Source organism: Canis lupus, chromosome 15 (assembly GCF_048164855.1).
Source record: "Canis lupus baileyi chromosome 15, mCanLup2.hap1, whole genome shotgun sequence".
Lineage (NCBI taxonomy): Eukaryota > Metazoa > Chordata > Mammalia > Carnivora > Canidae > Canis > Canis lupus.
In genome coordinates, this window is record NC_132852.1 from 43,700,739 (window position 1) to 43,728,642 (window position 27,904).

Sequence of the window (27,904 nt, forward strand, 5' to 3'; positions counted from 1 at the left end):
TTATGGGATGTGCAGCTAGTGTGTGAGGGGGAGCCGCGGCAGTGGGCTCTGAATGTATGTGTGCTGGTGTGTGTGTGTGTGTGTGTGTGTGTGTGCTGAGGCATGTGCGTGTTGGGGTGTGCATGTGTGTATGCTGGGCTGTGTGTGTGCGGAGGTGTGTATGTGCTGGTGTGTGTGCGCTGAGGTGTGTGCACTGGGGTGTGCATGTGTGTGTGTACGTGTGTGTGCTGGGCTGTATGTGTGCTGGTTTGTGTGCTGAGGTGTGCATGTGTGTGTCTGCTGGGTTGTGTACGTGTGTGCATGTGTGTGTGTGTCCTAGGGTGTGCATGTGTGTGTGTGAGCTAGGGTGTGCATGTGTGTGTCCTGGGGTGTGCATGTATGTGTGTCCAGGGGTGTGTGCTGGGCTGTGTGTTGGACGGGACAGTCAAGTGTGGAGATGCCGCGCACCCGATGGAGACTGTGCAGCCCACACTGTGCCAGCCTCACTGTAGCGTGCACCCTTTATGACCTGTGTGTTGGTTACATCATAAATGAATTCTGTTCGTCCTACAGAACAGGAGTGTCTTGTCTTAATGAGCCCACAATCAACCTCCTTGGTATTTACTCAAAGGAGCTGAAAACATGTGTACACAGAAACCTGTGCGGGGAGGATGAGATAAGCTTTTCTCATAAATGCCAAAACTTGGAAGTAGGTGAATGTTCACATATGCGGTATACAGGGCATGTTATTCAGGGCTGAGAAGTAACGAGCTCTCGAGCCCTGAAAGGGACCGTGAGTGCATATGACCAGGTGAAAGAAGTCGAAAAGGCTACAGGTGTGTTTGAGGAGGAGCGAGCACTGGACAGAGGCCCAGGCTGAGGGTAGTTACCTCCCTGGCTGGGCTCGGATGCGTGACAGACGTTGACACCCAATCTTACACCTATAAATGATCCTACTGGTTCCAAGCTCCTCCCGGGCAGTGAGTGGGTCTCCACCGGCATGGACTGGGCACTAGGACTCGGTGCCCGTGCCGTGGTCTGTGCCTGAGCCTCGGAGAGAGGCCGCTGGGCCTCCCCTCTGCTTCCTTCCCTCTGGGGGGAGGGTCCCCAGAGGCCATGTGTGGGATTGCCCCCGGGGCAGTGCCACGTCTCAGATGTACCCTGGGCGGGGGTTCCAGAGGCAATGGCATCCAAGTAGTCCTAGAGTTACCTGTTCAAGCCTCCACGGGGTCACTGCAAGGTGCCTCTGGAGGGCCTAGGCTCTGATGGGTCCTTTGGAGGGAAGATGGATCTGTGTCCACCCGTCCATGCCTCACTTCCTTGAGATCAAGAGGCCATGGATCCAGGCTGTCTAAGGATGGGGGCGGGTGTGCCTGGATGGTACAAGGTGGCCCCACGGACCTGACTCGCAGCCCTGGGCCTCCACGACATGAGCTACCACCAGCAGATGTGGACATGGGCCACCCTGCAGAACATGAACCGCCTACTCCCCTCTTTCCATGCCAGTGAACCTGGCAAATTAATGTGGCTGCTGCGCGTAGGGATATAGGGAAATTAGGATGCCTGCCCCTGTTTCCTGGGGAGACACACCTGGCACCAGGGCAGGCTGGCATGTGGCAGGTAACAAAGGGCCTGATCCAGTGCTCTCACAGGACCTGGCTCCGTTTTCTTTCCTTCCAGATAATGTAGACAGAGACTCTGATAAACGAGCAGGTCAGGGCAGCCCGGTGGCTCAGCGGTTTAATGCTGCCTTCAGCCCAGGCCCTGATCCTGGAGTCCTGGGATCGAGTCCCACATCAGGCTCCCTGCATGGAGCCTGCTTCTCCTTCTGCCTGTGTCTCTGCCTCTCTCTCTCTCTCTCTCTCTCTCTCCTCTCTGTGTTTCTCGTGAATAAATAAATAAAATCTTAAAACAAACAAACAAACAAAAAAAACGAGCAGGTCAGATGAGGGCCCCCCTTGCTGGACTCCCTCAGCGTCCAAACTCTCATTTGCAAAAAACTAATGGCTCTCCTGCCATCAGACCAGAGACATTCGGAACAAATGAGATGGGGCCTGGGTGACAGGGCAGGGCAGCGCTCTCAGTCAGAGGTGCTCAGATGAGCTGGGAGCAGGCTCACCTTCCCAAACACGGCCACACGCGCCTTATCAATGTATTGCTCCTTCAGCATCATCCTGCCAAAGAAGAGAGGTAGGGTGAGTGTGCGGCATAGTTGCCCTGTGGCCCAGAGCCATGCTCCACAACCATTCCAAGCAAGAAAACCCCCATTTACATCGAGGGAAATACTGGAATTCAGATATAACTGTTCATTGCTTTTCTTTGTTTAGTGTGTAGGCAGGGCGTCCATGCCGAAAGCCTCCCAGTGCCCTAGCCGTAACTGTCCAGGTCTGTAAAACTCGCCTAGGGAAAGCCAGGAGTGCCAGAGGCAATGCCATTCTGGAGCACAGGCCCTGCTGGGTCCCTACTCTGCAACAGTCGGCCCCTCATGCGGACCATGGTACTCCCAGCCACCCCCGGCTCCGGGAGGGCTGTCCGGGGTCAGCTTGGTTCTGTGCTAAAGGGCTTGGACCAGGTGCTGGCCTCCCACTCCACCTGCCATCTCCCTTGTCTTCAGCTTCCACAGGGGGCAGAGCTGGGGTGGGGAGTGGTCCCTGGCTTGTACCTGTTTGGCGGCAGACTCACCCCTGCTTCGTGCTTCCTGCCTCGGACACGGGCAACTCGACACCCCAGCTGGCCCTGCTGGGGTCCTGCCTTGCCGTTGTCACCCTTCCTCAGGGGTCGTCCCTTGTTTCCCCACAAAATGACAGCAATCTTTTGGGTTCCTGGACCCTAATCCAGCAGTGGGAGTCCAGCCACCTGCTGGCAAATGACTGGCTGCTGTCTGGGTCTCTGTGACATATGCACCCCCTGCCAGAGCACCTCCCTGCAGAGCCCTGGTCCTTCCGTTTCTACTTCTTCATGATTATTCCCTTGTGGCTGTTTTCTGGGTTGTGCTGGCTGGCTGGAGCCCTCATCACTGATAACTACCCTTCTCAGCCTGAGTGGAGTGTAAAAATCTGGGTACCAAGCCCTCAGAGCCAGGTCTTTAAGGACCACCCTCCACCCCCCACCCTTAGGTCCCAGGATGCGGGCCGTCCACCGCAATCAGAACAGCTGTTCTATGGCCAACGTCCAAGGTGAGTGGACATAAGTTCCCGGGGGCAAGGGCCCAGCTTGGAGCAACACCGTCCCTGGCTTTCCCCAATGGAGGAAAGTAGTAAGAGAACATCCGGGTGGGCCTAGAGGCCACCAGCCCCACAGAGGCAGGAAAGAGAAGAAAGTTGGAATTGACAGATTAGGAGAATGTTTTAGCATTTGAACTGAAATACTAGCAGGAATATGAGCAGGATTTGGGTACAAGGGGGAGATGTTATGAGTAGGTCTGTGGAGAGCTTCTCAAGTGAAAGACAAGCAACACGTCATGTCCAGAACCAAACAATGCAGACGAAGCTGGGGCATGGAGTGGGCCACCAGCTCTGTGCTGAGCAGTATCTACGGAGGTCCTGCATCCCCAACGACTGATCTAACCAGACATTTTGGGGTGGTGTGTGTGTGTGTGTGTGTGTGTGTGTGCAGAACTGCTAAATCCTCAGCTGCTGGGAGCTCCTGCAGGGTTGGGAGTGGTTGTTTCCGCCAAGCAGGACTGTGGGGAGGGGCAGGCACAGGGCATAGGCCTCTGCTGCTGTTGATTTAAACAGTTGTTATGGGTCAAACTCCAAAAATCATGGTCAAGTCCTAACCCCTAAAACCTCAGAATGTGACCGTATTTGGAAATAAGGTTATCAGATGTAAGTAGTTAAGATGAGGTTAGACCTAATGCCCGTCATCCAGGGTAACTGCATCCTTAGAGGGGAAGAGACCCAGAGACCTAGGAGGAGCCCCATGTTAAGAAGGAAGATTGTGGCCATGAGTCTGCAAGCCAAGACACCCAGTAACTGCAAGAGCTAGGGAAGGAATATCCCGTACAGATTTCAGAGGGGGCAAGGCCCTGCCCACACCTTGACTTTGGTGTCCCAGCTCCAGGAAACTAATAGAGCACTTTAATAAATTTGCTTTTTGGAAAAAAAAAAAACAAAAACACGTTGTGCAGGTGTCACAGGATAACCTGACCGGCTTCAAATCACACCTGCCAGGAGTGTGATGTGGAGGTGCACATGCACGCATGGACACACACACACACACACACACACACACCACGTTCCTGGGCTCCAGAGCTTTGTGGGTATTCCCACCTATCTGGAATCAGTGCAGACATATCTCCAAGTTCCTCAACTGTCTCCTCGTGCCCCAAACCCCTGATATGCAGAAGCACGTTTGGGAACATCTGGTGGGTTGGTCTGGCTCAGTCAGCTATCTTCACAACTGATCCCCTGCGTCCCATGAGGATCCTGCCCTAGGGCCTGATGTCCAGATCACATTTGCTGTGATCCATGTGGCCATGTGTGGGGACCATGGAGCATGGTGTGAGCCAAGTGCACCACAAAGGTCTCCATTCCAACTTATAAAATACCTTGGATTTCCATTCTCAGCCCTCCTTCCAAGTGTGAGGGTGGCCCTGGGTCTTTGGCAACCCCTTCATCTAATTACCTGGTGACTCACTTCCTGATCTAAATGCCAGAAATCTTGGCAATGACCCTCATTTCGAAAATACTCTGGAGTCTTCCAGGGGTGGTTGTTTTTTCCAAATCAAATTATTTTTATTATCTTGTAGCTGTATTTTCACCAGTGAACCAAGCAAATATGATGTTTTCTGTTTTTTGTTTTTTTCCTGGTGGACAGTGAAATCCCAAGACTAAGGAGACCTGATTTCATATGTAAGGAGCACTTTTTATTACTGGGGTGGTCTGAGGTCAAGCTGGTGCAGAAGCAGAATCCATCAGGGTGTCTTTACAGAGCCTGCCTTGAGTTCGCACTTGAGTTCTAGGCTGGTGTGCAGAGGTGCTGGCGTGCCAGGGCTCCAGCTCTCAAGAAGTGCCATCTACTATGGGAGATGGGCTAACAGGGTGACATGGTGGCAGCACTGATGACATGGCATGATGGGATGTGTGCCTGTTGGGTGGTGATGCAGCCGAGCACACAAGCAATGAAACCCGAGGAGAAGCTATGAGCTGGTCAGAGCGAGTGAGAACTGCGTGGACAGGAGGTCAAGGGAACACCTCCCGGGTGGCGGCCCAGGGTCCTGGATAAGCAGGGCTGTATGTGGGGCCATGTGGAATTTCAGGCAGGGGGACAGGGCACAAGTTTGCGCACCTCGTGGCCTCCCATCTCCCTTGAGAGAACCTGCCCTGACCAGTGATCACAAGTTCTGACCCCCCCGCACAGGGTCTGCGGGATCCCAAGCTGTGCTCCCGGCCACTGAGCACAGCAGCGGCCCTACAACTGGGCCTCCGCTGCCTGCATGGGATCCTCTGCTGTCTCTCTCTCAGACCCTAGCACCCCCATCCCCACCCTCTGCCCCGTGTCCTCCATCCTCACCCTTCCACTGCAGTGTCAGAGTCCACTGCAGCCACAAGGGCCTGCCTCCTGCCCGGGCCTCCGTCACAGACAACCCCCACCGAAACCTTGTGCTACGTTCACCCCGGCACCCACCTTGGGGATCCAAGCTGACACAGGTGCCACGGCCCGTTCAGAGCAGGGGAAGCTCAGAGCCTCACAGAGGCTTGATTTGGGAAGAAAAAGGAGCCAACGGGGGTGGGAGGAGAAACACTGCCAGGGCCTTTGTCGTGCTCTGTGGGATGGGTGGGGACGTCACTGTGATGGGTCTGAGCTCTGCACAGCTCACCCCTCGCTGGCTCCGGCTCTGAGGCAGAGCCCCATGCCCCACTCCATGGTCATTCACCTGCCGAGAGTCCTGATGCGCCCTCTCCCCGAGGCTGTGCTCCTGCCTGGTTGGCCGGGACTGTGCCCCTGTTCTGGAGGGTCTAGCCTTGACCCTCTCAGGCCTGCAGCTTCCCCACTGCAGGCCTGGGGCAGCTGTCCCACCTGGCAGCCTCGAGGCCACACCCACGTAGCCCCCAGGCCAGGACCGGTCTCCCCACCCTCCTCCTCCTTTGTCATTGTGTGGGCTGCCTCCTCTCTGCATCCCCTCCACTCGCTGTCCACAGGCTGCACTGCACTCAGTGCCCCCGGGGATGAGTAGTATGAACAGTGACAACGGCTCCCCTGTCCTCTGGCTTCTGGTGTGTTCGGCCCACAGGGAGTGCCAGCAGGAGGGAGCAGTGGTCAGGGCACTGGTCCTGGCTCCCTCCCTGCACAGCTCCTGTCAGGAGCTCCCTCCTCGTGGCCGAGGTCTCTTCTGGGGTCTGTCGTGGCTCCTGCTCCTATCTGGCTGGCCTAGACACCTCACCATTCCTCGGATCTCCCTAACCCCACCCACGGCCCTGCAAATGCTCACTCTTCTTCACCTCTGTTCTAACTACTCAGTTTGTCAGGCCACTGACCCATCAAACTTGCTACATGCTACCAGAATTCCAGTTCTGAAAAATAAAGTTCACCCTGCCACCGCCTTTGCTTAAAAAGTCTTTTGCAGAACTCTGCTGCGTACGTGGCAAGTTCAGATTCCTTAGGATGCTGTGGGCAGCGTCTTGCCATCTAGCCCTATCCCACCTCTCCATGCACCTGCCCCCACCTCCCCATGCACCTGCCCCTTCCCCTGCCCCCCCACCTCCCCATTCACCTGCCTATCCTCCGCTCCCCCATCTCCCCATGTACCTGCCCCTCCTCCACCCCCCACCTCCCCATGCACCTGTCCCTCCTCCATCCCCCTCACCTCCCCATGCATCTTCCTCCTCCTCTGCCCTCTCACACTGTGGTCCCCTGGTGCTCAGTGAGCCCTGAACAATGGTGCCTTTGTATTACCTCAAGCCCTTACAATATCTTCCCTGCTTTGAATTGGCATCTCCTGTTTTTTTGCCTGACAGATCCCTGTTAATCCTTTGAAGTCTTGCCCAAAGGTCACCTCCTCCCAGAAGCCCTTCAGGCAGGGTTGTTTGCCTCTGTAGCTTATGCTCCAAGTGAGTGTGGCTCCACCCTGTACCCAAACACCTCTTCCCATACACAGTGGCTGGGCTGGGGAGGGGGTTTGCTCATGTCAGCTGCACATCAGGAGCTGACCCAGAGGGCTCCAGGACAATCACAAAGAGGGCCGGGGACCTTGGGGGCATTAGCATGGTGGGCCAGCCTCGTGGTTTCTTAGACATCTGATAAAACAGGGCCATTTCTTTCTGAAATGAAAATACAGAGCCAGACCCTAATAAAGCTTGGTAGAGCTCTGTGTGGCTGGAATGGTTTGGGCCTCAGCTCCTCGCCTGTCTTGAGATGGCTGTAAGATTTTCGAAGGGCTTCCGGAGTCTTGTGCTTGTGAGCCTCGGTGGCCTAACGGTGGACATTACTCACTGTCTTTCCGGGACAAGTTCTGCCTTGTTTTTTGAACAGATGGCAAGATCAATTCCTTATTTTTAGAAAACATCATGACTGAAACAGCCTTTTGCTCTCTCTCATTCCTGTGCTCGGAGGGGAGCGGCTAGACACAGCCAAGCACCTGCAGGGGTGTGTGCTTCGGGTGTGCCTGAAGGACACGGCGTCCTTCTGCCTGGGGCCTCTGGGGTGAGAGGCTCTGTGCCCCACGCCCCACGCTCCATGGGGGAGTAAGACCAGGGTGGGCAAGGGGGACACTGAGGGAGGAAGGCTTTGCTGCCGTCTTGCAACACAAGCCCCCACGTGGCTACTGATGGAAGTCCCACTCCTACTTCCAAGTCCAGCCAGGACCCCTGCCCCTTTTAGGGAACACCACTGGCTGAGGACCCCTGCCATGTCCTCCCCGTTCTGCACAGAGCCCCAGGGGCCCTAACTGTCCACCTTTCTTTCCCTGCTCCACTGGTCCGGGGGACCTCCTAGGTCTCAGGGTGACAGCCCACACCTCTCTGGCCAGTCATGGGTTCTGGGTCCAGGATTGGTCAGGGGCATGTAAGGAGAGGTTTGGTGGGTGCTTCTGGGGAGGCTCCTCCCTTCCCTTCTGGAAGTTTCTGGAAGTGGCTCCTTCCCCAACCTGCTGGAGGGGATGAATGAAGAAGCATGAACTGAGGTGCTCCTGGCAGCCATCCCATGAGCATGAGGAGAATCAGCTCTGGATGAGGCCATTACATTTGGCTGAGCAGAGAGATGGAGAGAACCTGGGCCTTGGGTGGCATTGCTGGCTCTCCGGCTCAATGAACCCCAATGCCCACCATCACTCTGGACTTCCAGGGCCAATACAGCTCCTTATATTTAAAGCATGTTTGACTTCGTCTGCCTGCGTGTGAACTTCCAGGCAAAGGCATCCTAGCAGGTGTATCTTCCCGGACCATGGGTCCTCAGAAGGTTCTCCTCCTTCGTACTTTGTAACCCGCACAGGGCCCTGGGCATGTCGCCTCATCTCTGCTCCATCAGCGCACGATGCCCTTGAGCAGAGAGGGCCATTCATCCACTCACTCATCATCTCATCCAGTTGAAAATTATTTAACTGAGCACCTACCAGAAGCCACCAATCTTTCCAAAAACAAGAGAGAAACGTCACAAGACAGTGAAGTGAAAGGTGTCAAGCCTGCAAGGCACACAAGCCATGGGAATGGGTGGATGGGACACCACGCTTCCTTGCAGCCCTTCAGGAGACACGTATTTAGCACCTGCACACTGTGCTCTACTGTCTCCGGGGACCCAGGGGCCGGTGTCCCGCACTTCTACTGCCTGGGAAGCTAACTGTCCTTACTTGGGTCCCCTTCCCCTTCCTGTCATTCCATGGGGCGGGAGTCTGCAGATTTGGATGAGCTACTCTGCAGCATCTATCTCTCCATGGCTGTCATGCTGACGCTGCCGTCCACCACACCGGCAGACCGTGAAAACCACTGCCACCTGTTGAGCACGAGCGCTGGAACAGGCTCCGGCCTGGAACAGGCTCTTGATGTCTTTTTTACCAGAGCAACTATAAAACTCCAGTAATTTGGAGCATCTGTCCCTTGGTGCTCAGCCTCTATCTGCTCTGTACTGGTCTCTGACTGACAAAGATGTGGAACGAGACAAAAATGGGCCAAGTAGGGCTTCCTGACTGGCCCCCTGGATGCGTCAGGGATCGTGTCCTCAGAAAAGCAGCGCCTCATCATCTGGCTCCGTCCCCACCCATATTGTCCACCCCCCCTTCCCGTCTTCCCTCCCTCCCTGCCCTCTGTGAGGAATGGCCAAGACGTGTGTGGACGCCGGCCCAGGTCTGTGACCACAGCACGGGGAGCCAGGCAAGTCCCAGTCATGGGCCCGGCACCATGTTGTCATCCACTAGACACATAGGCTACCTGCCCTGGCAACTAGCGCAGGAGCCCCGGGGGGAACGTTACTTGGAGTCCCCGCGAAGCCTGCTTCGGAATCGCCCGTAGAGTTTTGTTAGTGTGAGCGGGTTGCGTGTGAAGCGTGCACACCCGTGAGGGGCTGTCACCCCCACTGCCTCTCCCACTGGCGCCCCGTGGGGGTCCTCACCGCACGGCCTCCATCTGGTCTTTCTCCTCCAGGGAGCCCAGCCTCCGCCCCACCTCATGCAGGAGCTTGGTTCCTTGGAAGCCGCTGCCGCGGCCGTCACACTTCACCACCACGGCTCCATGGCTGCTCACCATCACCGTCTCCCAGGTCACCTCGAACTTCTCGGCCACGCTCTGGCTCCCAGGGGTGCCGTCCCTGGAAGAGAGCCCGAGGCCTCAGCATGCTGTGCGGTGCTGGCCGCTCCGACAGACGCCGGGCCCCGATGACGCCCGGGGGTCCCGGCTCCCCGATCACGGCGCCCAGCCTGACTCCGGCCGCGGTGCAGCATGGATGCCGCCGAAATCGGCCAGGGCCGCAGACTGGCCATCCCGCGTGGAGGCTCGGGCCTGCGCGTTCACCGGCACGCTGACGGGTGAAGGTGAAGATGGTAGTAGAGTCCTTCTCCTTTTCGTGGGACAGGACGGGCACGGAAGGCCAGCCTCTCACCCAGCAACAGCAACAGACGGCCAGGCCCCATGCTGAGAGCCAGCCAACTGAAGACGACCTGGCCGGCCCTTTCTTCAGGGAGGTGATGGCTCCCACTGCCACCGCCATCTTGGCTTTCTGCTGGGGACCGCAGGCATGCAGGCAGGGGGTGTGTGGTGTGTGTGAGAGAGACATGTGTGAGGTGTGTGTGTGAGGAGTATGTATGCAGGGGTGTGTGAGGGAGGTTTGTGTGAGGCATGTGAGGTATATGTGTGTGAGAAGTGTGGATGCAGGAGTGTGTGTGAGGTATGTGTGAGTAGTGTATGTATGAGGGGTGTGTGAGGTGTATGTATGCACAGGCGTGCCAGGGGTGTGTGTGGGGTGGGTGTATGTGAGGACTGTGAGCGATGGGTATGTGAAGTGTGTGTGTGAGAGGTGTGTGTATGTGAGGGGCATGTATGTGTGAAGAATATGTAAGGGGTGTATATGAGGGTGTGAGGGGTGTGTGTGAGTGGTGATGGGTATGTGAGGTACGTGTGGATTGTATGTATGAGGTGTGTCTCTGAGGAGTATGTGTATGAGGTGTGTATGTGAGGGGTATGTGAGGAATGTGTGTGTGAGGGTGTGTATGCTGTGTAAGGGGTGTGTGTACAAGTGGTATGTGAGGCGTGTATGTGAGGGGTGTGTGTGTGAGGAATGTGTGTGAGGGGTGTATGTGTGAGGAATGTGTGTGTGAGTGACATACATGACTGTGTGAGGGGTGTGTGTGGGAGGGGTGTGTGTATGCGAGGGTATGTATGTGTGAGGGGTATGTGATGAATGTGTGTGCGAGGGGTGTGTATGACTGTGTGAGGGGTGTGTGAGGGGCTGTGTGTGACACACGTGTGTGGTCGTTGGCAAAGTGCCAAGCCTGTCCAAACAGTACGGAAAGTGGGCTAATTGCAAAATCGAATCAGATATTGGAATCTACACCAGGGCGTCTCCATAATGAAGCCCTCCCGTCGCTGAGGGACCGAATCCCCAGGACAGGAGCCGGGCAACAGGAGAAGGTTCATCAGGCCATTTGACGCTGATGCAGGTGGGTGATTTCATGGTGTCCCTAAAACAACCCCAGCACAGGCCTCTGCTCCACTTGGACCTCTTTCAAGTGAACATGAGTGGCGGCTCCCAGGGGGGCAGTGACAGAGCCTAGTATTCTCATGCTCCACGGCCATGAAAGAGCACACGTGGAGGTGAAGAGAACACGTGTGAAACACCTGGCTGGCGTCTGCCTTTGAAATCACTTCTGCGTACCCATGTTAACACTTGTCTAACCCTCAGGGTGGGCAGTTCTCATCTCGCGCACCCCAGTGAGGGCAGGCTCTCCCGTCAGGACGACCCCTTCCGAGGTGGTGACAGAGCTCTGAACACTTGTTCTCATGATCTCAATTGAGGGCTCCTTGAGTAACACACGAAATGTCTGAGCTGACCCTTGGTTGGCAAAGGAACCGCGTTCAAGGCCGTTTCACGGTGGCTGAAGCTGCCGAGGCCCCGGCAGGTCTGGTGTGAGCGGGGAGCCCGCTGGGGAGCCGGGCCCATGCCCCGCCGTGCCTGCCTCTGCCACTGGAGCGGCCTGCACCCTGGGGGAGCTGAGCGCCCCCCTCATGCGAGCGGCCACCTGACTCTCCAGATCAGCTTGTCCGTCTGTTTCTGAGCCTGTTTGCAGCCTGGGTAGCGCCCCCTGGTCCCCCGAAGCCCGTCCCCCCGAAGCCCGGCTCCAGGCCCCACAGTAGAGGTAGGCTGGGGCAGGGGCACCAGCTCCGTTCACGGCCTGCTACCTGCTGGCCACCTAACCTGGCTTCACTCTTACTTTGCAACCTCAGGTCTCACGCTTGTCTTTTTCTTAAGAGTCTGGATGTTCATTTCTGGTGGGGTCACCAAGTCCCCAGGCCAGCAACACCCTCCCCCAGCCCGAGCCAGAAAGAGGCATCGATACTCACACCACCAGGAGCAGGGGGTAGTGGGCAGTGTCGGTGAAGGTTGCTGGCTTGAGGATCTGAACGGGCAAGTCTAGGCAGAAGCAGAACACGGGCAGCACGTTAGAGGGGCCCACGGAGCAGGAAGGAAGGGGCGATGGCCGAGGTGCCCCAGTGGTCAGGGGTGCTCCTGCATGCCTGGGAGAAGGACACTGTGGAGGAGGCTCCGGGGGTCCACCTGCCCCCCGGAGCTGGCCCCGATGATGACCTCAGGGACTCTGGCCGGCTGAGTGCCCTCAGGCAAATCGCTCAGCCATCTTGGGGCCTTGTTTTTCCATCTGAGGCGCAAATTCAATCTTGCAGAGTGGGCTGAAACTTTTCCTTTTTTGCAGGAAAGCCTGGAATGCCGAGAACACTTGTTAACGGCCGAAATCCGGGCGGGGAGAAATGAAATCCCAAGGGCGCCATTGCGTCTCTGCCAGCAGCACTGCTGCAACATGCAGTTAAGTGGGAACAGGCATCAGGGGGTCACGGGGATGGGGTGAGCTCAGGGGGCGGACCGCAGCCATGAGGGAGAGGCTGAGAGCGGGGTGGGCCCCCCATGTCTGCAGGCTGGTGCTGGCATCCCACTGCCTGCAGGGCCTCAGCTACGGGCAGCTGGGGGGAAACGGGGCTGCTGTGCCAGCTCCTTCAGATCTTGCTCGGGCAGCATGGGACCCAGGCTGGGAGGCAGGGGCTTCCCTCACCAGTTCCTTCTGTCCCTCGCCGCCCAAAACAAACCTTCCTGCCCAAGTTAGAAAAAATTGTTTATTGATGGTAACTACTACCCAGATTAGCAATTAAATTGGAATTAGTAGCTTTTTCAGTACGATTACTATAGATACGTCTCAGGCTGGGGTGCTTGGCTCCGCAGCCTGCCGACCAGGCTCTCATTACTGATTCTGGGTGAATGTTAATAGCTTGCAAATTGAATCAATGGCCCAGGGACCAGCAGAACGGCAGGTGTCGGGCTCTATCACTGCGTTATCCATAAAACATGGTCAGGGCTGCTCTCTGCCGCTGATAAGCCCAGGGCAGTGCGTAGCCACGACTGGCTGCATCCAGGGCAGGGGGCCCTTCCTGAAGACGGATGCTTCCCTAAGGAAAGCCTTAGCCTCCAGTGACTTTACTTATTTTTTTTTTAAGATTTTATTATTTTTTCATGAGAGATACACAGAGAGGCAGAGACTTAGGTAGAGGGAGAAGCAGGGTCCCTGTGGGGAGCCCGGTGTGGGTCTCCATCCCAGGACCCAGGGATCACGCCCTGAGCCGAAGACAGACGCTCAACCACTGAGCCACCTGTCCAGCCTCTGGTGGCTTTAAATGAAACAACAGAACATAACAGGATGGGTCGGTGGGGCCACAGGTTTGGGATTTTTGGTGGCCCCCAAGGTGGTGTGATGTTCAGGGGCCCAGTCCCCACACACACCTGCTCTCCCAGCACCTGCATTCTCACCCACCTACCAAGGAAGCCTCAGACTGGAAGGAAACCTCACATGGCAAAGGTGGGAGAGTTATTTGTTTCTAAAGGTCTTTTCCTGCATTTTACACCGCTCCTTTGTGGGAGAACCCCCTGAAGTGCCCAGAGTAGCTCTCTTCGCGATTAGAGCTGGGATTCCCACCACCTTTGTGTGTTCTCATGCTCTGCCTAGACTTGTGACCTTCCTGCCCCTCATGTTCAGCTCTACAATTTCCCCTGAGCACTGATGGCCAGCATCCGTGGGTGCCCTAGTTTCTCTATGTCTTTTTAATTTACTGCTTCTTTTCAATTTACAGCTTCTCTCCCTCTCGTGAATCAGCATGCCTGAGCTCTGCCTGCTGGACTTGCAGCTCCCTGGACGCCCACACCTGCCCGTCGTTCCAGGGCTGAGTGTGTCCTGTGGAATCTGGTGCATCTCATGGAGATCTAGGAGAAAGGATGGTGGGAATGACCCCTGGATCTGTGGGAAGAGACGCCCCCCCCCCCCCCCCCCCCACCGCCCATGGCCCTAACCACATTTCTTGGCCAGGACACATCATTGCAGACCCCATTTGTGGTTTGCCTGTTTGTTTCTTCTCCCGCCCCTAGACTCTTCCTTACTCATCTCCTTCATTGTCTTCCTCATTGGAGGGATCACCCTTGGGGTATTTTAAAAGAGAAAGCCTCCACGCCCGAGGGCAGGGGACAGGGATTTGTACTCCATATTTCTTGATTTTCAGAGGTGAATATGTAACCCTACCTGCATCTCTAGGAATGTGTAGATTAGTTCTAACATAGTGTGACTCCATAGGGCTCAATAATAGGATCAGGGTGTTCTGGCAAGTGGCCTATGGATGGACTGAAGGTTCTTCCCAGTGAGTGGTCCCTCTGTGTCCACGACATGCCAGGACTCTCCCCCAGGCTGTGAGTCCAGGTCAGTCTCCTGACTCACCCCCCAGTGAGCACTGGCTCATGCTGCTCCCAGCCCTGGACTGCACTCTGTCCTCCTGCCTGCCAACCTAAAGCCCACTCCAAGATCTAAAGCCTGTCCAGGTCCCACCTTCCTGGGAAACTGTGTGTGACCCCAGTCCACTAATGCTCTGTTCTGAGTCCCTGGGCCATTTTATTTTATTTTATTTTTTTGTCCTCTAAAGGATGCAGCTCTGCCATATATGCTGTTCGGGTCAGTCTGATTCTGTTTCATGGGGGGGTGGTGAGCCTTGGTTCCTGACCTCGGGGGGTCACAGGCTGTTAGGTCACTATGTCCTTTCTTATAAGGGGATACTTAATAATGCCCCTGGGCCCACTGGTCCAGGTGATGAGCCACTGCCCCTCCATGAGGGAACAGGTAGAAAAAGAGCTTCTAGGGATGGTCTCACATGGCAACCACCCTGCCCCCCCACCACCCTGCAGTTCAGACATCAGTAATCAATCTCAACACTCTCCCATCAACCCCTGGTGACACTCTGCTCCTCTTCAACAAAGAGCTCCAGCAGTTATGGTCAATCCATCAGAGTTTGGCCAAGAGAGGAAACCTACATGCCAACCTCAGAGGTGATGCGTGGATGGACTTGAATGAACGACCCAGAGATCTTCAAGGTTAGAACCCGCATTGTGTAGGAGAAGGGTGTTATCCCCCAAAGTAGGGAAGTCTGGGGATGGGGCAGAGCTCTGGGGGAAAGACAGTGAGACGTGTTTGGGGTATTATGCACGTGGGATCTCCAAGGGTAAACCACTGGTGGGCAGTGAGGACCCCAGGGTGGGCTGGGTAGACTGGTGAGCCATCTGCAAAGAGGGGGATTGAGGCTATGAGGACTCTGTTTCCCTCCTGGGCATCGGAGTCCACATCCACCCAGTATCTGGGGCACAGTGCCCACTGGGGTCCAGCACAGTGTTAGCACTCATGAAAGCTTATTGGACGAGCAAGTGGGCAGCTCGAGACAAAGAGGGGCACAAAGCAAGGCAGGGAGCTGGGTGCGGCCAGGGCTGTGAGAGCACGCCAAGCCCTCCCCGTACATCTCTCTGGATGCAAGGACGCCTCCTCAGCCCATGCTCAGCTCCGAAAGCTTAGACAATGAAGCAGGCAAATATCGCATGGAACAGAAAAGGGATTTCCAGAGGAAGTCTGTTTTCTCCGGATGATGTCATGACATGTTCCCCCAGAGGAGAGAATAAATGTCAGCCTCTTGAGGAGAGAAATCATATGCTCCACTTTCCTTGGTCTGTTGCTCGAAGAGTTTCTTGGTTTTGAGCACAGTAAGCTCAGCGCAGGATGTGTTCCCCCTGAGTCCTGCCTGAACCTCCCCCTTGCAGGCTGGGAAGCGTTTCCAGCCTGGAGGCCCCGCAGGAGTGTGGTGTGGGGGGTGGGGATGGGGGAGGGGGTGGCGGGGGAGCCCGGGTGCGCACAGTCAATCCAGCGCGGTCGGGCTGCTTCGGGGGGACCATGCGGCACTTACTGTAATCGTCAACCTCGATCTTCCGGTATTCTACTTTGGGCATCTGTCGGTCATGTACGGCTTTCTGTACGTGCTCATTTGTTTCTAGATCAAAAATTTCTAAGAGAGAGAACGAAAAATCACACAGTCAGACCCAGTGATTTCTTACTGAAGCCGCAGGCTTTCATATGCGTCAGACCGCCAATTCCTAGGTCAGGCCCCGGGGTGATGATGATTATTTCTTGTGCACAGACCAGGAAACCGAGACCAGGTGGAATGCCCTGTCCCAAGTCAGGAGGTTGGGGCAGACGGAACATTCTTTCCACCATATCAGGTGACTCCCCCACCGCCCATAGGTTGTCGTTACTCATGGCATTTCTCACACGTATAGGTCTGGGCATGTGTTTTCTTTTCTTTTCTTTTTTTTTTTTTAATGTTTTATTTATTTATTAGAGAGAGAGAGAGAGAGAGAGTGAGCAAGAGAGCATGAGCAGGAGGAGGGAGAAGCAGACTCCCCATGGAGCAGGGAGTCCCATGTGGGGCTTGATCCCAGGACTCCAGGATCATGACCTGAGCTGAAGGCACACGCTTCACCGACCGAGCCCCCTGGGAGCCCTGGTCTGGAGATGTTTTATTGGTTTTGGAAAACCAACATCACATATCTGTTAGGACAGATGCTTTTCCAATACAGTGGCCACAACAACCAAGGAAGGGTAGAAGAGTGGAGGCTGGAGTGTGCTCTTTATTATAATTTTGCAGGGAAAGTGGATTCGGATCTCTTACCTGGCTCATAATGTGACCTGGCTTAGGACACCTTAATCTGGATGATCACCTCAGCTGGCAGTTTAAGGCCACATGAGCACAGTTTACACTGCAGTGGGACTAGCGCTTCTCCCTCCCAGTCAGAGAGAGGAGTCTTCACTCACGTGGGCACCACTGGGCGCCTCTCCAGGTGCACGAATGCTCCTCGTCAGCCCACTTCACTAATTTCCTCCTGAAAAGGCCCTTCCCCCTACGTCACCATCTATATAATAAAAACCTCCCGCCTTTCTTCTTCTCACTCTGAGCCTACACGTGGAGACACCTTGTGGCCCATTATGGAAGGAAATTTTGTCTTCAAGGAATGCTGCCTTTGGCTCCTTAAACAGCTTCGAGACATTCATGAATATTTTACAGAGTAAATTCGCAGTACAAGCAGCGCTACAGAGGGGTAGTGAACCATCCCCGTAATAACTCCCCTTAAGAACAACGGACTCCCTACGTGACTCCACAATGGGACCTAAAGGCCAAACCTGACCCAGAAGCAGGAGCTCCTGCACTGAGTCGTTTTATCTTGAATGACACGCGGCCACCCATGGTGCTCAGGGATCTGAGGGACTGTCTATGCGCAGGGCTGGCAAACGTCCACATCGCCAGGAGACGGCGACAGTTCCAGGACGTGTGATGAGCAAATAGGACAAAACAAAAAAATGTCTAATACGTTGCTGGACACATATTTGAAAATTTAGCTTTGATGAAAAGGTGAGGGGGAAATGGTAAAACTAATTTTCAAATCGGGAGATTTATAGACAAAAAAAATCCTTCAGACCAATGCCTTGGGAGATTCTGAACACCACATGGCAGGCGAGAAATGGTGTCCTCTGTAGATAGCGGGACGGCACAGCTGCGTCTGCATGGGATGTGCACTGAGGTCCAGGCAGACTTGACCTCAACTTTGAGGCCCGGCAATGTGGCTGAGAGATGGCACACTGACCTCGTGGTCACATGCTGCCCCAGGGTGGCGGGGGCGCCCCACGGCCTGCCCCACACCCTAGCTTGGACTCTTCAGAGACCCTACACAGCATTCATTTTTGCTGAGTCTAAATGTCCTCATCCCTGGGGCACCTGGGTGGCTCAGTGAGTTGAGGATCTGATTTTTGATTTTGGCTCAGGTCATGATCTCAGGGTCATGAGACTGATCCACATGTGGAGCTCTGCGCTAGGTGTGGAGTCTGCGCAAGATTCTCTCTCTCTGCCCCTCTCTTCTCCTCTGAGCTCTCTCTCCCTTTCTGTCTCTAAAATAATAAATAAATAAACCTTAAAAAAATAAATGCCATCGGCCTTTTAACAGTTGCTGGCATGCACAGTCAGCAGACAGGAGTTGGTTTGTGAGATGGAAACTATTTCCTATTTGTATTCTTGTCACGACGGTAAGGCAGGAAGTCTAGAAGGCAAGTAGGAAAGTCTAGAAGGAAAGTAGAATTTTTCCAGTTCTTTGCTGCCGCAGGACCCTGGCACTCACTCTTCCCTATGACTGGAACGCTCTTCCCTGGCTCCTTCTCCATCAGGCCAAACATCACCTCCGTAAACAGAAGCCCATGTCGGGTACCCCTCTTAGCACCAACGGTAAGAGTTGTGGTCATTTCCCCGACTGCCTCTCCCTGTCCTCCAGCTCCCAAGGCTTCAGTGTTAGGTCTCATCCCAGAGACAAACCACACGAGTTTCCAGTCACCTGCTTACATGTGGAAATCTGATCCACACTCCAGGAATGATGTGCCTACACTGGAGTTGAGTCTGGGTTTCCACTCCAGTCTTTCTCCCTGTTGCCACCTGGCCCCTTTTCCATGGCCCCTCGAGGGTCTCTGCTGGACCAGAAGCTGGGAGGGACTGGGAGAGGGGGGTCCTCCTGGGTCCTTCAGGAGCCTGGGGGTTCTTGGCTACTTAGGCCTCTGGGGTGCAAGAGTTGATGCAATCTAAGCCTCTCATGCACTGCTCCCCGCATAAGACAACCCACAATGGAACCAAAGCACACTTCCGTTACACCAACGGAAAGCTGACGGTACTTGAAGGACTCGTGACAAGCACAGGTTAATACTGAGTTCATGCCGGGGGCAGGACGCAATTTACTGGTGATGTGGGAGCCCGTGCACAGATCTCCTGGGGTCGCCTGAAGCCTCCACCCTCGGAGAGCCCGCCATCCTTCCCTCCCTGTGTGTCTGTGAAACAAGCCCAGGTGGAAACTGGTAAGGGGCTGGGGGTGTGCAAATGTAGGTCAAGCTGGATGAGGGGAGTCAGCCGGCATGCATAGGAGCGAGGATGGCCCATTGCTACCGAGAGGCAGCCCCACGTGTTGGGTCCTGGGGTGCAGGTGACACCCTCCACCAGGGGAGGTTTGCTGGTGGCAAGGCCAACCAGGACCAGCAGCTCTCAAAATGAGAGAGAACCAACACAATTCGGCTGCATTTGCATCTCTGACACTCAGTGATCTCCAAGGCCGATCCTGAAGGAGAAAGTTCAAACATAGGTTGCAGTGCGGGTCTGCTGCCCCCTGAGTTGGGCCTGCCTGGTGTTACGGAGAACATGCAGCCTATCCAATTCCAGAGCCCGGAGCTCCGGCATCGAGCGGGAGCACCGAGTGTGCTAATCGAGCACAGACCCTGCAGACCGCGTTTGAATAGCTCGCCTCTCTGTTGAAATCCCACCCTTCACAGAGGCACCAAAGCAACAGACTATTAAATTTAGTTAAATATTAGATTTCTCATTTAATGATTGCCCACACAACTGGTTTTATCAGCAGAGAGCTGGCTGGTCCACAGGGGAGTTGAGTTAAGCCATTTTATTTGTTCCCATAATTGCATTCAAAGAAGGCAGGGGCTCAGCAGAGGAAATAAGAGAAGATTGGCATGTTCCCGAAGGACTCTTCTTTTGACTTTGGTGCCATGGGGACCTCCAGTCTGGAGCATACAAATGGCCACTCCTTAATTAAATGTGAGCCCCCTCTAATATTTGGTGGAATTAGCTATTATCAGATCTGGACACAGTGAGACCATGGGAGCAGAGGCCCGCTCACGGAGGTTGGCTTCCCAGCTGTGTCCCCGCAGGCAGAAGCGGCCTGGCCCACGGGCTGTTCCCAGACCGTGTTGGTTCACAGCACTGGGGGAGCCTCCACTTGGCTGAATGTGGGGACATGTGGCCAGCATCTAACAGAAGCCGACACCGGCACGGACCCTGGACTCCTTCCTCTCCTGGATGTCCTTTCTCTGAACACCAACCGTCTAGCTGTTAGAGTTGGTGTCACGGGGTCTGGGTAATAATTGTTCATGTTGCTAGATCTGCTTTTGTCTTCAGCAGGACTTTAAGAAGCTTGAAGGCAGAGTCCCTCTAGGTGAAGTGACCTCTAGCCTCTCCCAGCCACTGGCTTCTGTTCAGGACCAGGGATATGTGTCAACAGGGCCGATGCGGCCCCCTCCCCACAATTAACTACGCCGCCATTTAGCTTGGGGTGCAGCGGTGAGTGGGTGGCAGTGAGCTCCGATGGAGCGAGGAAGGATGCCAGGCAGGTACCCTGATGGCTGGAAGGCACGCGGCGCTTCGCTCCCTCCGTGTACGCACCCACCCAACATGCCATGTCTTGGCCCAATGTGATCCATCTGAAAACCTGATCCCCTGCCCCCATAGAGGCTGCCTGTGTGCGGAGCCCTGGGGATCCAGAGGAACTTGCAGAAACACGGACAACTAAGGGTTTGATGGGACGGGTCACTTCATGCTTGGGGGACACCTCCTGAACTCTCCGACTGCCGTCTCCGCCCCAACCTGCATGCACGGCCGACAGAAGAGGCCATGGTCCGTGGGCGGCTACTCAGGAAGAAGACGAGGAGGGGCAGGCGTGGCCCCAGGGCAGCGGGGACCCTGTATGAGCAAAGGCCCTGGGTGCCACGCAGCTCATGTCTGGTCTAACCTCCAGAAAGGATCGCCTTGATGTCACCTGCAGTGACCTGGTTTTGCATCTTTATAAAAGTCTGTGTGAGGAAGAAGAGAATCCTGCCCTTGAGCATTGGTAAGGCAGCGGGCCTGGGGAGCCGGGAACTTGGGGTCCCCACGTGCGCAGTCAAGAATATGCCATGGGGTGCCACCCGTGAACACTGGTCACGCCCGCTTCCACCAACACTTGCACTTGCTCCTGCCGCTGCGGGGCTGGCGGTCGGGGCGCCGTGGCTGCCGATGGGGCGTCCGCACAACTGAGCTGCACTCCCTCTCATTCCTACATTGAAACCAGCCGCATATTAACTGTGGTTTTGTTGGTTTTTCTATCTCAGCACCTAAGTTGTTTGAATACCCGGGCACCAGACGAGTATACTGCGGTCCCAGCCATAATTACGTTCTTAAGGAAACAGCTTTTAAATAATTCAGAGTCACATCTGCGAACACCCCGCAGGCTCTGCTTGTAGATAAGATTTTCTAAAGGGAAGGAAGTCAAATATTCCCAGGGTGGCTCTGGGGTCAGAGGGGAAGTGAAGAAAGGACAAAGAATTCTGAAACAGTAATTTCGAATTTCCGAGCAGGGCCGGGATGGATGCGACCATCCGCCCAGAGCCAGGCCCCTGACCTTGCAGGGACCCCTTTTCACCCGACGTGCAGCCACCCTGCAGCCTCTATCATCTGTGCCTGTCAGCATCAAGGAGCACAGGCTTCCCACAGTTTTTCCCAAAGCCACCTTCCCGAGGCACGGAGGGCCCTCCTGCCCTGGCTGCAGGCACGCGGCCCCCACGTGCCGGTCTCTATCTACACAGCCAGTCAGAATGGCCTTCCTGACACATGAGGTGGCTGAGTAGCTCTGTTTGCCCCATGGAAACCCAGCATGGGGTTCAAACACCACTAGGGACTTGGTGCAGAGGCTGACTAAACCGGGGTTGATTTCCGGAGCAGTGATCAGAGAATCTGCGGTTGTCAGCATGTTACTTAGACAATGATGACAGCACAGTGGTCTCCAGGTCCTGTGTCCCGGGGCCTGGGAGAGGGGCCCCCATAGTCAGGGATAAGTAGTTGGGGTCAGGGAGCCAAGGCCTGGGTTCTGGACGAGGCAGTGCGATCTGGTACATTGCTGTAAAGAGGCACATGCCAGATTCCATGTATGAAGCCCAGGGGTGGGTCGGTTGCCCCATCACGTTCAAAGTCATGGATGCCCAGCCCGGCAACAATGATGGGGCAGTGAATGGCCATCACCAGCAGGTGAAATGTCAGAGTGCAGTCCTTTAAGACCACGGAAGCAGCATCTTCTTGTCCTCTGAGTGGGGAAGGGGACAGGCACTCACCCAGAGCTGGCTCAGGTGGCCTGGTGTGCAGGGTGAGAGGACGTCTGGGGGCACAGCCATTGGGGGCACAGCCGTTGGCCTCCTGGCCATCTGTGTGGGCACAGGATGGAGAACTGGATCTGCCATGTTGATGGCAAGGCCAATGGATGGTGGGCCAGAGACGGGGCCAGGCTGGAAACTGGACCCATGGCTTCCTAGCTGTGTGTGTGTGCATGCACACGTGGCCTCAGTTTCTTTAACTGCACAATGGGGGTGACAGTAGACTGTGTCACGTGAGGATGAAGTGGGCCCATGGCAAGCGATTCATAAATGCCGGCCTGGTCACTGTGGATGTCACGGTTGCTCGAGGTGTCAGAATTCCAGAAGAAATCTTACATTAGCTATCGGTATCCTGCAACCCGAGCCTCAGTTTTGTCATCTGTGAAGTGGAGCCGGGTTGCTCCCCTCATGGGTTACTGGTGAGGAGCAAGGAACTTCATCGTGCGCCATTGGATGGTACTGGGGCCCGCCACAGCCCTTGGGGGATGTGTGTCATATCAGACCACCAGGCTGTGGGGTCTGTGTCTGCTGAGGACACAGGGAATGGAGATGACCATAGGTGTCCCAGACAGAGGGAGCCCCGGGGGACGGGGATGGGGTCAGGCTCACCACACACCATCCTCAAAGATGAGCCCACTCTGGGCGGGAGGAAGATTCCTCCCGGGAGCTCTGTGCCTCGCCTGAGACCCGCACCTCCTAGGGTCTCCCACTTCCAGCCTTGAAAACGAAAAGGTTCCATTGGCTGTTACGTAACATCCTTTTTAAAATCCATATCTCAGATTCCCAGAACAAGACAGGCTTCCTTCCTTTCCTGAGAAGAGCCCTCACATGCACGGCAGCCTGACACCCAGTGAGTTAAAAGAACCACTGCTCAGCCCCCGCGTCCTTCCTACCCCTCCAAACAGGGGTCACTTGTAATCTGGGAATTCCTACAGCAGAGTTGGGAACATGAGGAATTTAAAAAAAAAAAATCACAAAAATAACCCAAATCTCAAATCTCTACAAAATTTGAAAGTGGGCAACTGACTGTCTCGGAGCATTAGATGAAGGCTCACAAGTCCCTTTAGGCCTTTCCAACCTTGACTCTCGGTCTGAGAAAGATCTAGAACTCATATCACTGCCCACGCCAGGCACTAACCAATACAGGCCTCCAAGGCTTCTCCCCCCTGTTTAGGTCTGTTTTGACGTTTCTGTCCTCTGTGCCCTCAGCAGATTCTGGGCTCTCGGGGTGTAGGGGCAGGTCCCCAGGGTTGTGCCCCCATAAGCACATGTCTCTCCTCGGTGCTCCCCTCCGTGGGGTCCGTGCCATGACACCTCTCCTCCTGCATTCCTGCACCATCAGGCTGGGCGCTGGTGCTCCCGGCCATAGTCAGAGGACCCTCCCTGGCAGGCGGGTCCTCCCCCCTCCTCATAGGGACCCCTCTGGCACCGAGCATACCTGTCTTCAGCCTGGGGCCTGTGCAGAGCACCACCATGGGCTGGTACAGGGGACGATGTGACAGGCTCGCTTCTGCAGAGTGACTTCTACAAAATGGCCAATAATGAAGCACTTAGTCACTCCTCTCAGGGACTTAGCAAAGGCAGCCAGTTGCATCCTAGACCCTCCTTCTCCCTGTGACAGTGACGCCTGGCACTCACCGGTCTGTCCCTTCCTTCACGGCTTCTCCTGCATCTAGGTGGGTCCCCACGAGGGAATTCTGACCAGTGGAAACAACGCATACCACTGCAAGGCCTTAGTACAAAAAAATCCCACAGAATCTTCTTTTTCTTTCTTCCTGTCCACACAGCCAGAAGCAGATGTGAAGGTGATGGGCCATGGTCTAGAAGGAAATTGCATCCCCAGCTCACTCCCAGAATCTCATGACCTGGACTTTGTGTGAGTGAATCATAGACCCTTGTTTTGCTGTGCTGTGGGTCGAACCATGTCCCCCAAGGATGCTGACATCCCCACACCCAGGACCTGTGACGGCGACTGTATTTGGAGTTAGGGTTTTTGCAGAAGAAACACGTTTAGCTAAGGCCATGAGGGGCCCTAATCCAGTATGAGTGGTGTCCTTATAAAAAGGGAAAGTTTGGGCTCAGAGACGCACATGGGGAGGCCGTGGGAAGAGGAACAGTGATGCTTGTACACACCGAGGATGCCCACAGTTCCAGTAGCCACCAGAAGTGGGGGGTAGGGTGTTGGGGGGGTTATGAGGGGTGGGACCGGAGCACAGCCCCCACCCTGCCAACACTTCGATCTTGAACTTGCAGGCTCCAGAGTGGTGACAGATCACCCTTCCGTGGGGGGCTGCCCTGGGGGCCATACATGGAGCTCCTCAGATTCCAGTGGTGGCACTCCCAGCAGCGGTCACCAAGTGGCAACGGATCCCCGAGTTCATCTGAAAGGCAAGGAGCTGGGATCGAAGCCGTTTCCTGGGATACTGTGCAGCCAGCTGTGACCAGCAAGAGGGATGCAATGAGTTGGGCTGTGTGGCCGGCCCTCACAGGAAGCCAGCCTGCGTGGGCTGTCTCAGTCACCAGGGCCCCCCGGAGCTTTACCCTCTGTCTTTCCATTGCAGAGCAGGCCCATGGCCATTTTGCATCACGACTCCCCTCGAGGGTGGAAGTGAGAAGAGGACAAGCGTTGGGGCAGCCGGGAGGGCCTGACGACCGCAGAGCCGTCGGGGCAGACCGGGAACGTGCAGAGGGCAACTGTTGTCAGGGTGTTCCAGTGTGCGGCCGGGACCTTGCAGACACACGAGATTGTCACACTTCAGGGGGAGTCTCTGTGCAGTGTGATGTCTGGATGCACAAGGACGCAGAGGCAGGATGGCCCCGCAGGGACCGTTGCGGGGGGTAGGGGGGAGGCCTCCCTGTTTCCCCTCGCACTATCGTGTTTGGATGTAAATCAGACCCCGACACAGGCCTCTTCTCCTCTTGGGTGCTGGGCACCACCAGCAGCTCAGCTGCAGGATTGTTCTGCGTCTAGCGTGCTGCCTTACGTCAGTATTCCGGAAAACTCTGTGCCACAGTAAGAACTAGAGATGCAGCAACTGGGAAGTAGGGGTGAAATCTCCCCAGAGTGCGAATGAGTCAGCAGGAGGGCCGGGGCTCAAACGCGACGGCACACATGAGCAGGCTTGTGAAACACGTGTGGTAGGAAAGAAGGCCATGCGTCGCCACGCAGTATAGACGTCGGCCAGTTCCCGGTTATCAGCACTTCACTGAGATGAATGGAGCACAAGGGGTCACCTTCGGGGTCATGGTCAGACCGGAATGTCCCACCACGTGCCAACTGCGCACTTCTGTTCCTTGTTCCATGGGGCTCCCCTCCCCTGGGAATCCCCTACGACTGTGGCTCTTGAACCCCAAACAGTGAAATGTGTCTGCAAACGCCTGGTTTGTCAGGGGGCTCCCCAACGACAACTACAGCCGCTGGTGTCTCAGGACTGAGTGGGTGGGGTGGTTTTTGTGCTGCTAATCCCCCAACCCAGCGGCAAGAAGGGGGTCGTCTGGTTTCCCTGCAGAATCAGGGGAAACAGCCCAGACAGAGAGCTCTCCTGTGTTGCCCGAGGGAGGCGCATGGCGCGGTCGTACCCAGACCCTCTTTCAGATCAGGGGACCCACACACACGTTGCCCCAGTTTATAAACAGAACAAACAAAATGTCTTATTGATGTTGTTCTGCATCTAAGACATAAACCTGCTTTGTCTTCATCCCCACGGGAGCCCGAGGAAAAGCCGTGATGTGGACTCTGTGCCTGGGCTCAGGCTCCTGGCCTCGGGAGCCCCGGGGGCGTGATCGCATCCCGGCCTGAGCACAGCTGCGAGCCACAAAGCCTCCTCAGAAACAGGCGCTGCATCATCACCCGACTCGGAAGAAATCCTAACGGCATCCTCCAAAGAAGCGAGGGACAGTGTTTAAGTGCACGGCTTTCTTAAGAAGACCCAAACCTACTTTCTTAGAAAAGGGCGGGGGGCAGGGGGGGAATCATCTAGAGCTAGTTTTGTGTTTTTACTAGAGATTTTTTTTTAAAGGTTTTTTTATTTTGAAATAAATTTTAAATTCCCAGGAAGTTTCAAAAATAGGCCTAGAGTTCCATGCACCCCACACCCAGCTTTCCCCCACAATGACACCCTCTGTGACACGGCAGTGTCTAGAGCAGGACACTGACAGGTACACAATGGTGCTGCCCACACATCCCATTCAGATTTTTAAGAAGGGAAAAAGTTCATAAAATATCAGGAAATTATCTATATACTCTTGGTTTTTTTTTTTTCTTTTTAGTTTCAGAGCTAGAGGTCAGGGACTCATCAATCTGACATCACACCCAGTGCTCATCCCATCACATGCCCTCTGCCATGTCCATCACCCAGTGACCCCGTCCCCCATCCAGTGACCCTCAGTTTGTTCCCAGAGTTAAGAGTCTCTGATGGTTTGTCTCCCTCTCTGATTTCATCTTATTTTATTTTTCCCTCCCTTCCCCTATGATCCTGGTTTTTTTCTTTAATCCCACATGAGTAAAATCATATAATAATTGTCTTTCTCTGATTGACTTATTTTTCTCAGCATAATAGCCTCTAGTTCCATCCACGTGGTTGCAAACAGCAAGATTTCATTCTTTTGGAATGGCTGAGTAAAATCCCATTGTCTATCTACACCACGATCTATGTTCTCTTATGTTTTAACAAATCCTCTAAGTGAATAGTATCTGTTTTCTTCAGGAAAAGAGATGCTCCAGTTGAGGCTTGGCAAAATAGTTCCATGTTTCACAGTGAAAATCACTGCTAAAGAGATTCCAGCATGAACACTTTTTCAGAGAGGGCCGGCATGCTGGGCTGTGTCTGTGGATACCTGCCTTGTGGTGGGCGTCCTGGCCGATCCCTCGGGCAGACTCCCCACGATGCTCCAAGCCTTTTGGCCCACAAGAGTGGGCAGCCTGTGGCCAGGAGGGGGGATGCCCAGACAGTCGCATGTCACACACCCTGTGCCTACTGGACACGTGGCCAGACCCCCAAACCTCTCAGGCTCCTACAAAGCTCCCCACTTGTGTTGGAGATGAGGCCTGGGCTGGGCACCTCTGCACCCAGAGAACCCCCTCCCCAGGAGGACTCCAGGAAGGCCGATGCAGCCTGCTCCTGGCATCCTCCCCATCAATGGCCATGCGAGTGTTTAGAGTGGGTTTTGTATCCATCTCACACCCCTTTTTTGGACTTTTGCATTTTAAGTGATTTTTAAAATCGATTCCCGGTGTTATCTTTGACTTTTGAATTTCTAGTGATTATTTGATAAGTTTTGTGAAATATCGTCATCATTTAGGATTATTCTCTAAATACTGTCTCCCTAAATCAGTCTGTTTTATGTATTTTTGAACCTTTTGGCCTCTTTTTAACCAGAACAGTGGAGACCCTGTCTTCCACACTTTGCCCCATGACCGCTGCACTTGAAGCCCCACCACTGGGACAGGAACCAGAGTCTCTGACACTTGTCTGCCTTTATAATGGAGGGATGTGCAGAGTCACTCCTGCCAAAAAGTCTGAGGTCTGACTTTTTGTTTGGAGGCATGATACAGAGCAGGGTCCTGGCAGGGCATGTGGTACCCTAGTGGGAAGTAGTAGGGGGTTGAGAGGGTTCCTCGGGGACAGGACCAAGGAATGGAGAGACAGAGGGCACGTTCTCTTTATTCTCAGCTTTCCTGAGAGTCTGCCTGGGACCAGACACGTCATTTCTGATCCTCCGCCTACATACACGAGGATGCGTGTCAACTTGCATGGGGTCCCTTCAAGCACAAATATGCTGGGAGGTCCTCAAGAGACTCTGGAGAGTTTCACCCCTGCAGTGGCATGGACGGGAAGCCCTTTGTGCCATGAAGGGGTCCCCCACCCACGGGGTGCCTGAGACTTGGCCCCCCAGGGGAGAGCCAGGCTGCGCAGCCAA

General features: G+C 55.0%; 1 protein-coding gene and 2 long non-coding RNA genes across 10 annotated transcripts in view; 1 reads left to right on the forward strand and 2 right to left on the reverse strand.

The window, feature by feature from the left end:
- Window positions 1-27,904, reverse strand: part of DPP6 (dipeptidyl peptidase like 6) — an 826,229-nt gene that overhangs the window by 6,773 nt on the left and 791,552 nt on the right. For all 4 annotated transcript variants that reach the window (XM_072776861.1, XM_072776859.1, XM_072776858.1 and 1 more), the window contains exons 18-21: window positions 15,897-15,995; window positions 11,967-12,036; window positions 9,523-9,717; window positions 2,099-2,153 (exon numbers count right to left, since the gene is read on the reverse strand). In XM_072776861.1, the coding sequence (XP_072632962.1) occupies window positions 2,099-2,153; window positions 9,523-9,717; window positions 11,967-12,036; window positions 15,897-15,995 (419 nt within the window). The remainder of the gene's footprint in view (window positions 1-2,098; window positions 2,154-9,522; window positions 9,718-11,966; window positions 12,037-15,896; window positions 15,996-27,904) is intronic.
- On the forward strand, window positions 584-27,873 carry LOC140604999 (uncharacterized). Of its 4 annotated transcripts, XR_012007797.1 has the most exons (8): window positions 584-688; window positions 3,096-3,155; window positions 12,335-12,444; window positions 13,758-13,902; window positions 14,926-15,039; window positions 23,773-23,861; window positions 24,239-24,373; window positions 24,547-27,873. It is a non-coding gene; the product is annotated as an uncharacterized lncRNA (long non-coding RNA). The 4 variants fall into 4 exon arrangements; XR_012007796.1 differs by lacking the exon at window positions 584-688 and having other exon boundaries at window positions 2,906-3,155; XR_012007798.1 differs by lacking the exons at window positions 584-688; window positions 3,096-3,155 and adding an exon at window positions 9,864-11,065.
- On the reverse strand, window positions 2,160-9,162 carry LOC140605000 (uncharacterized). 2 transcript variants are annotated; one of them, XR_012007799.1, is made up of 3 exons: window positions 6,788-9,162; window positions 5,608-5,746; window positions 2,160-5,211 (listed from the first exon to the last, which is right to left on the reverse strand). It is a non-coding gene; the product is annotated as an uncharacterized lncRNA (long non-coding RNA). The 2 variants fall into 2 exon arrangements; XR_012007800.1 differs by lacking the exon at window positions 6,788-9,162 and adding an exon at window positions 5,858-6,609.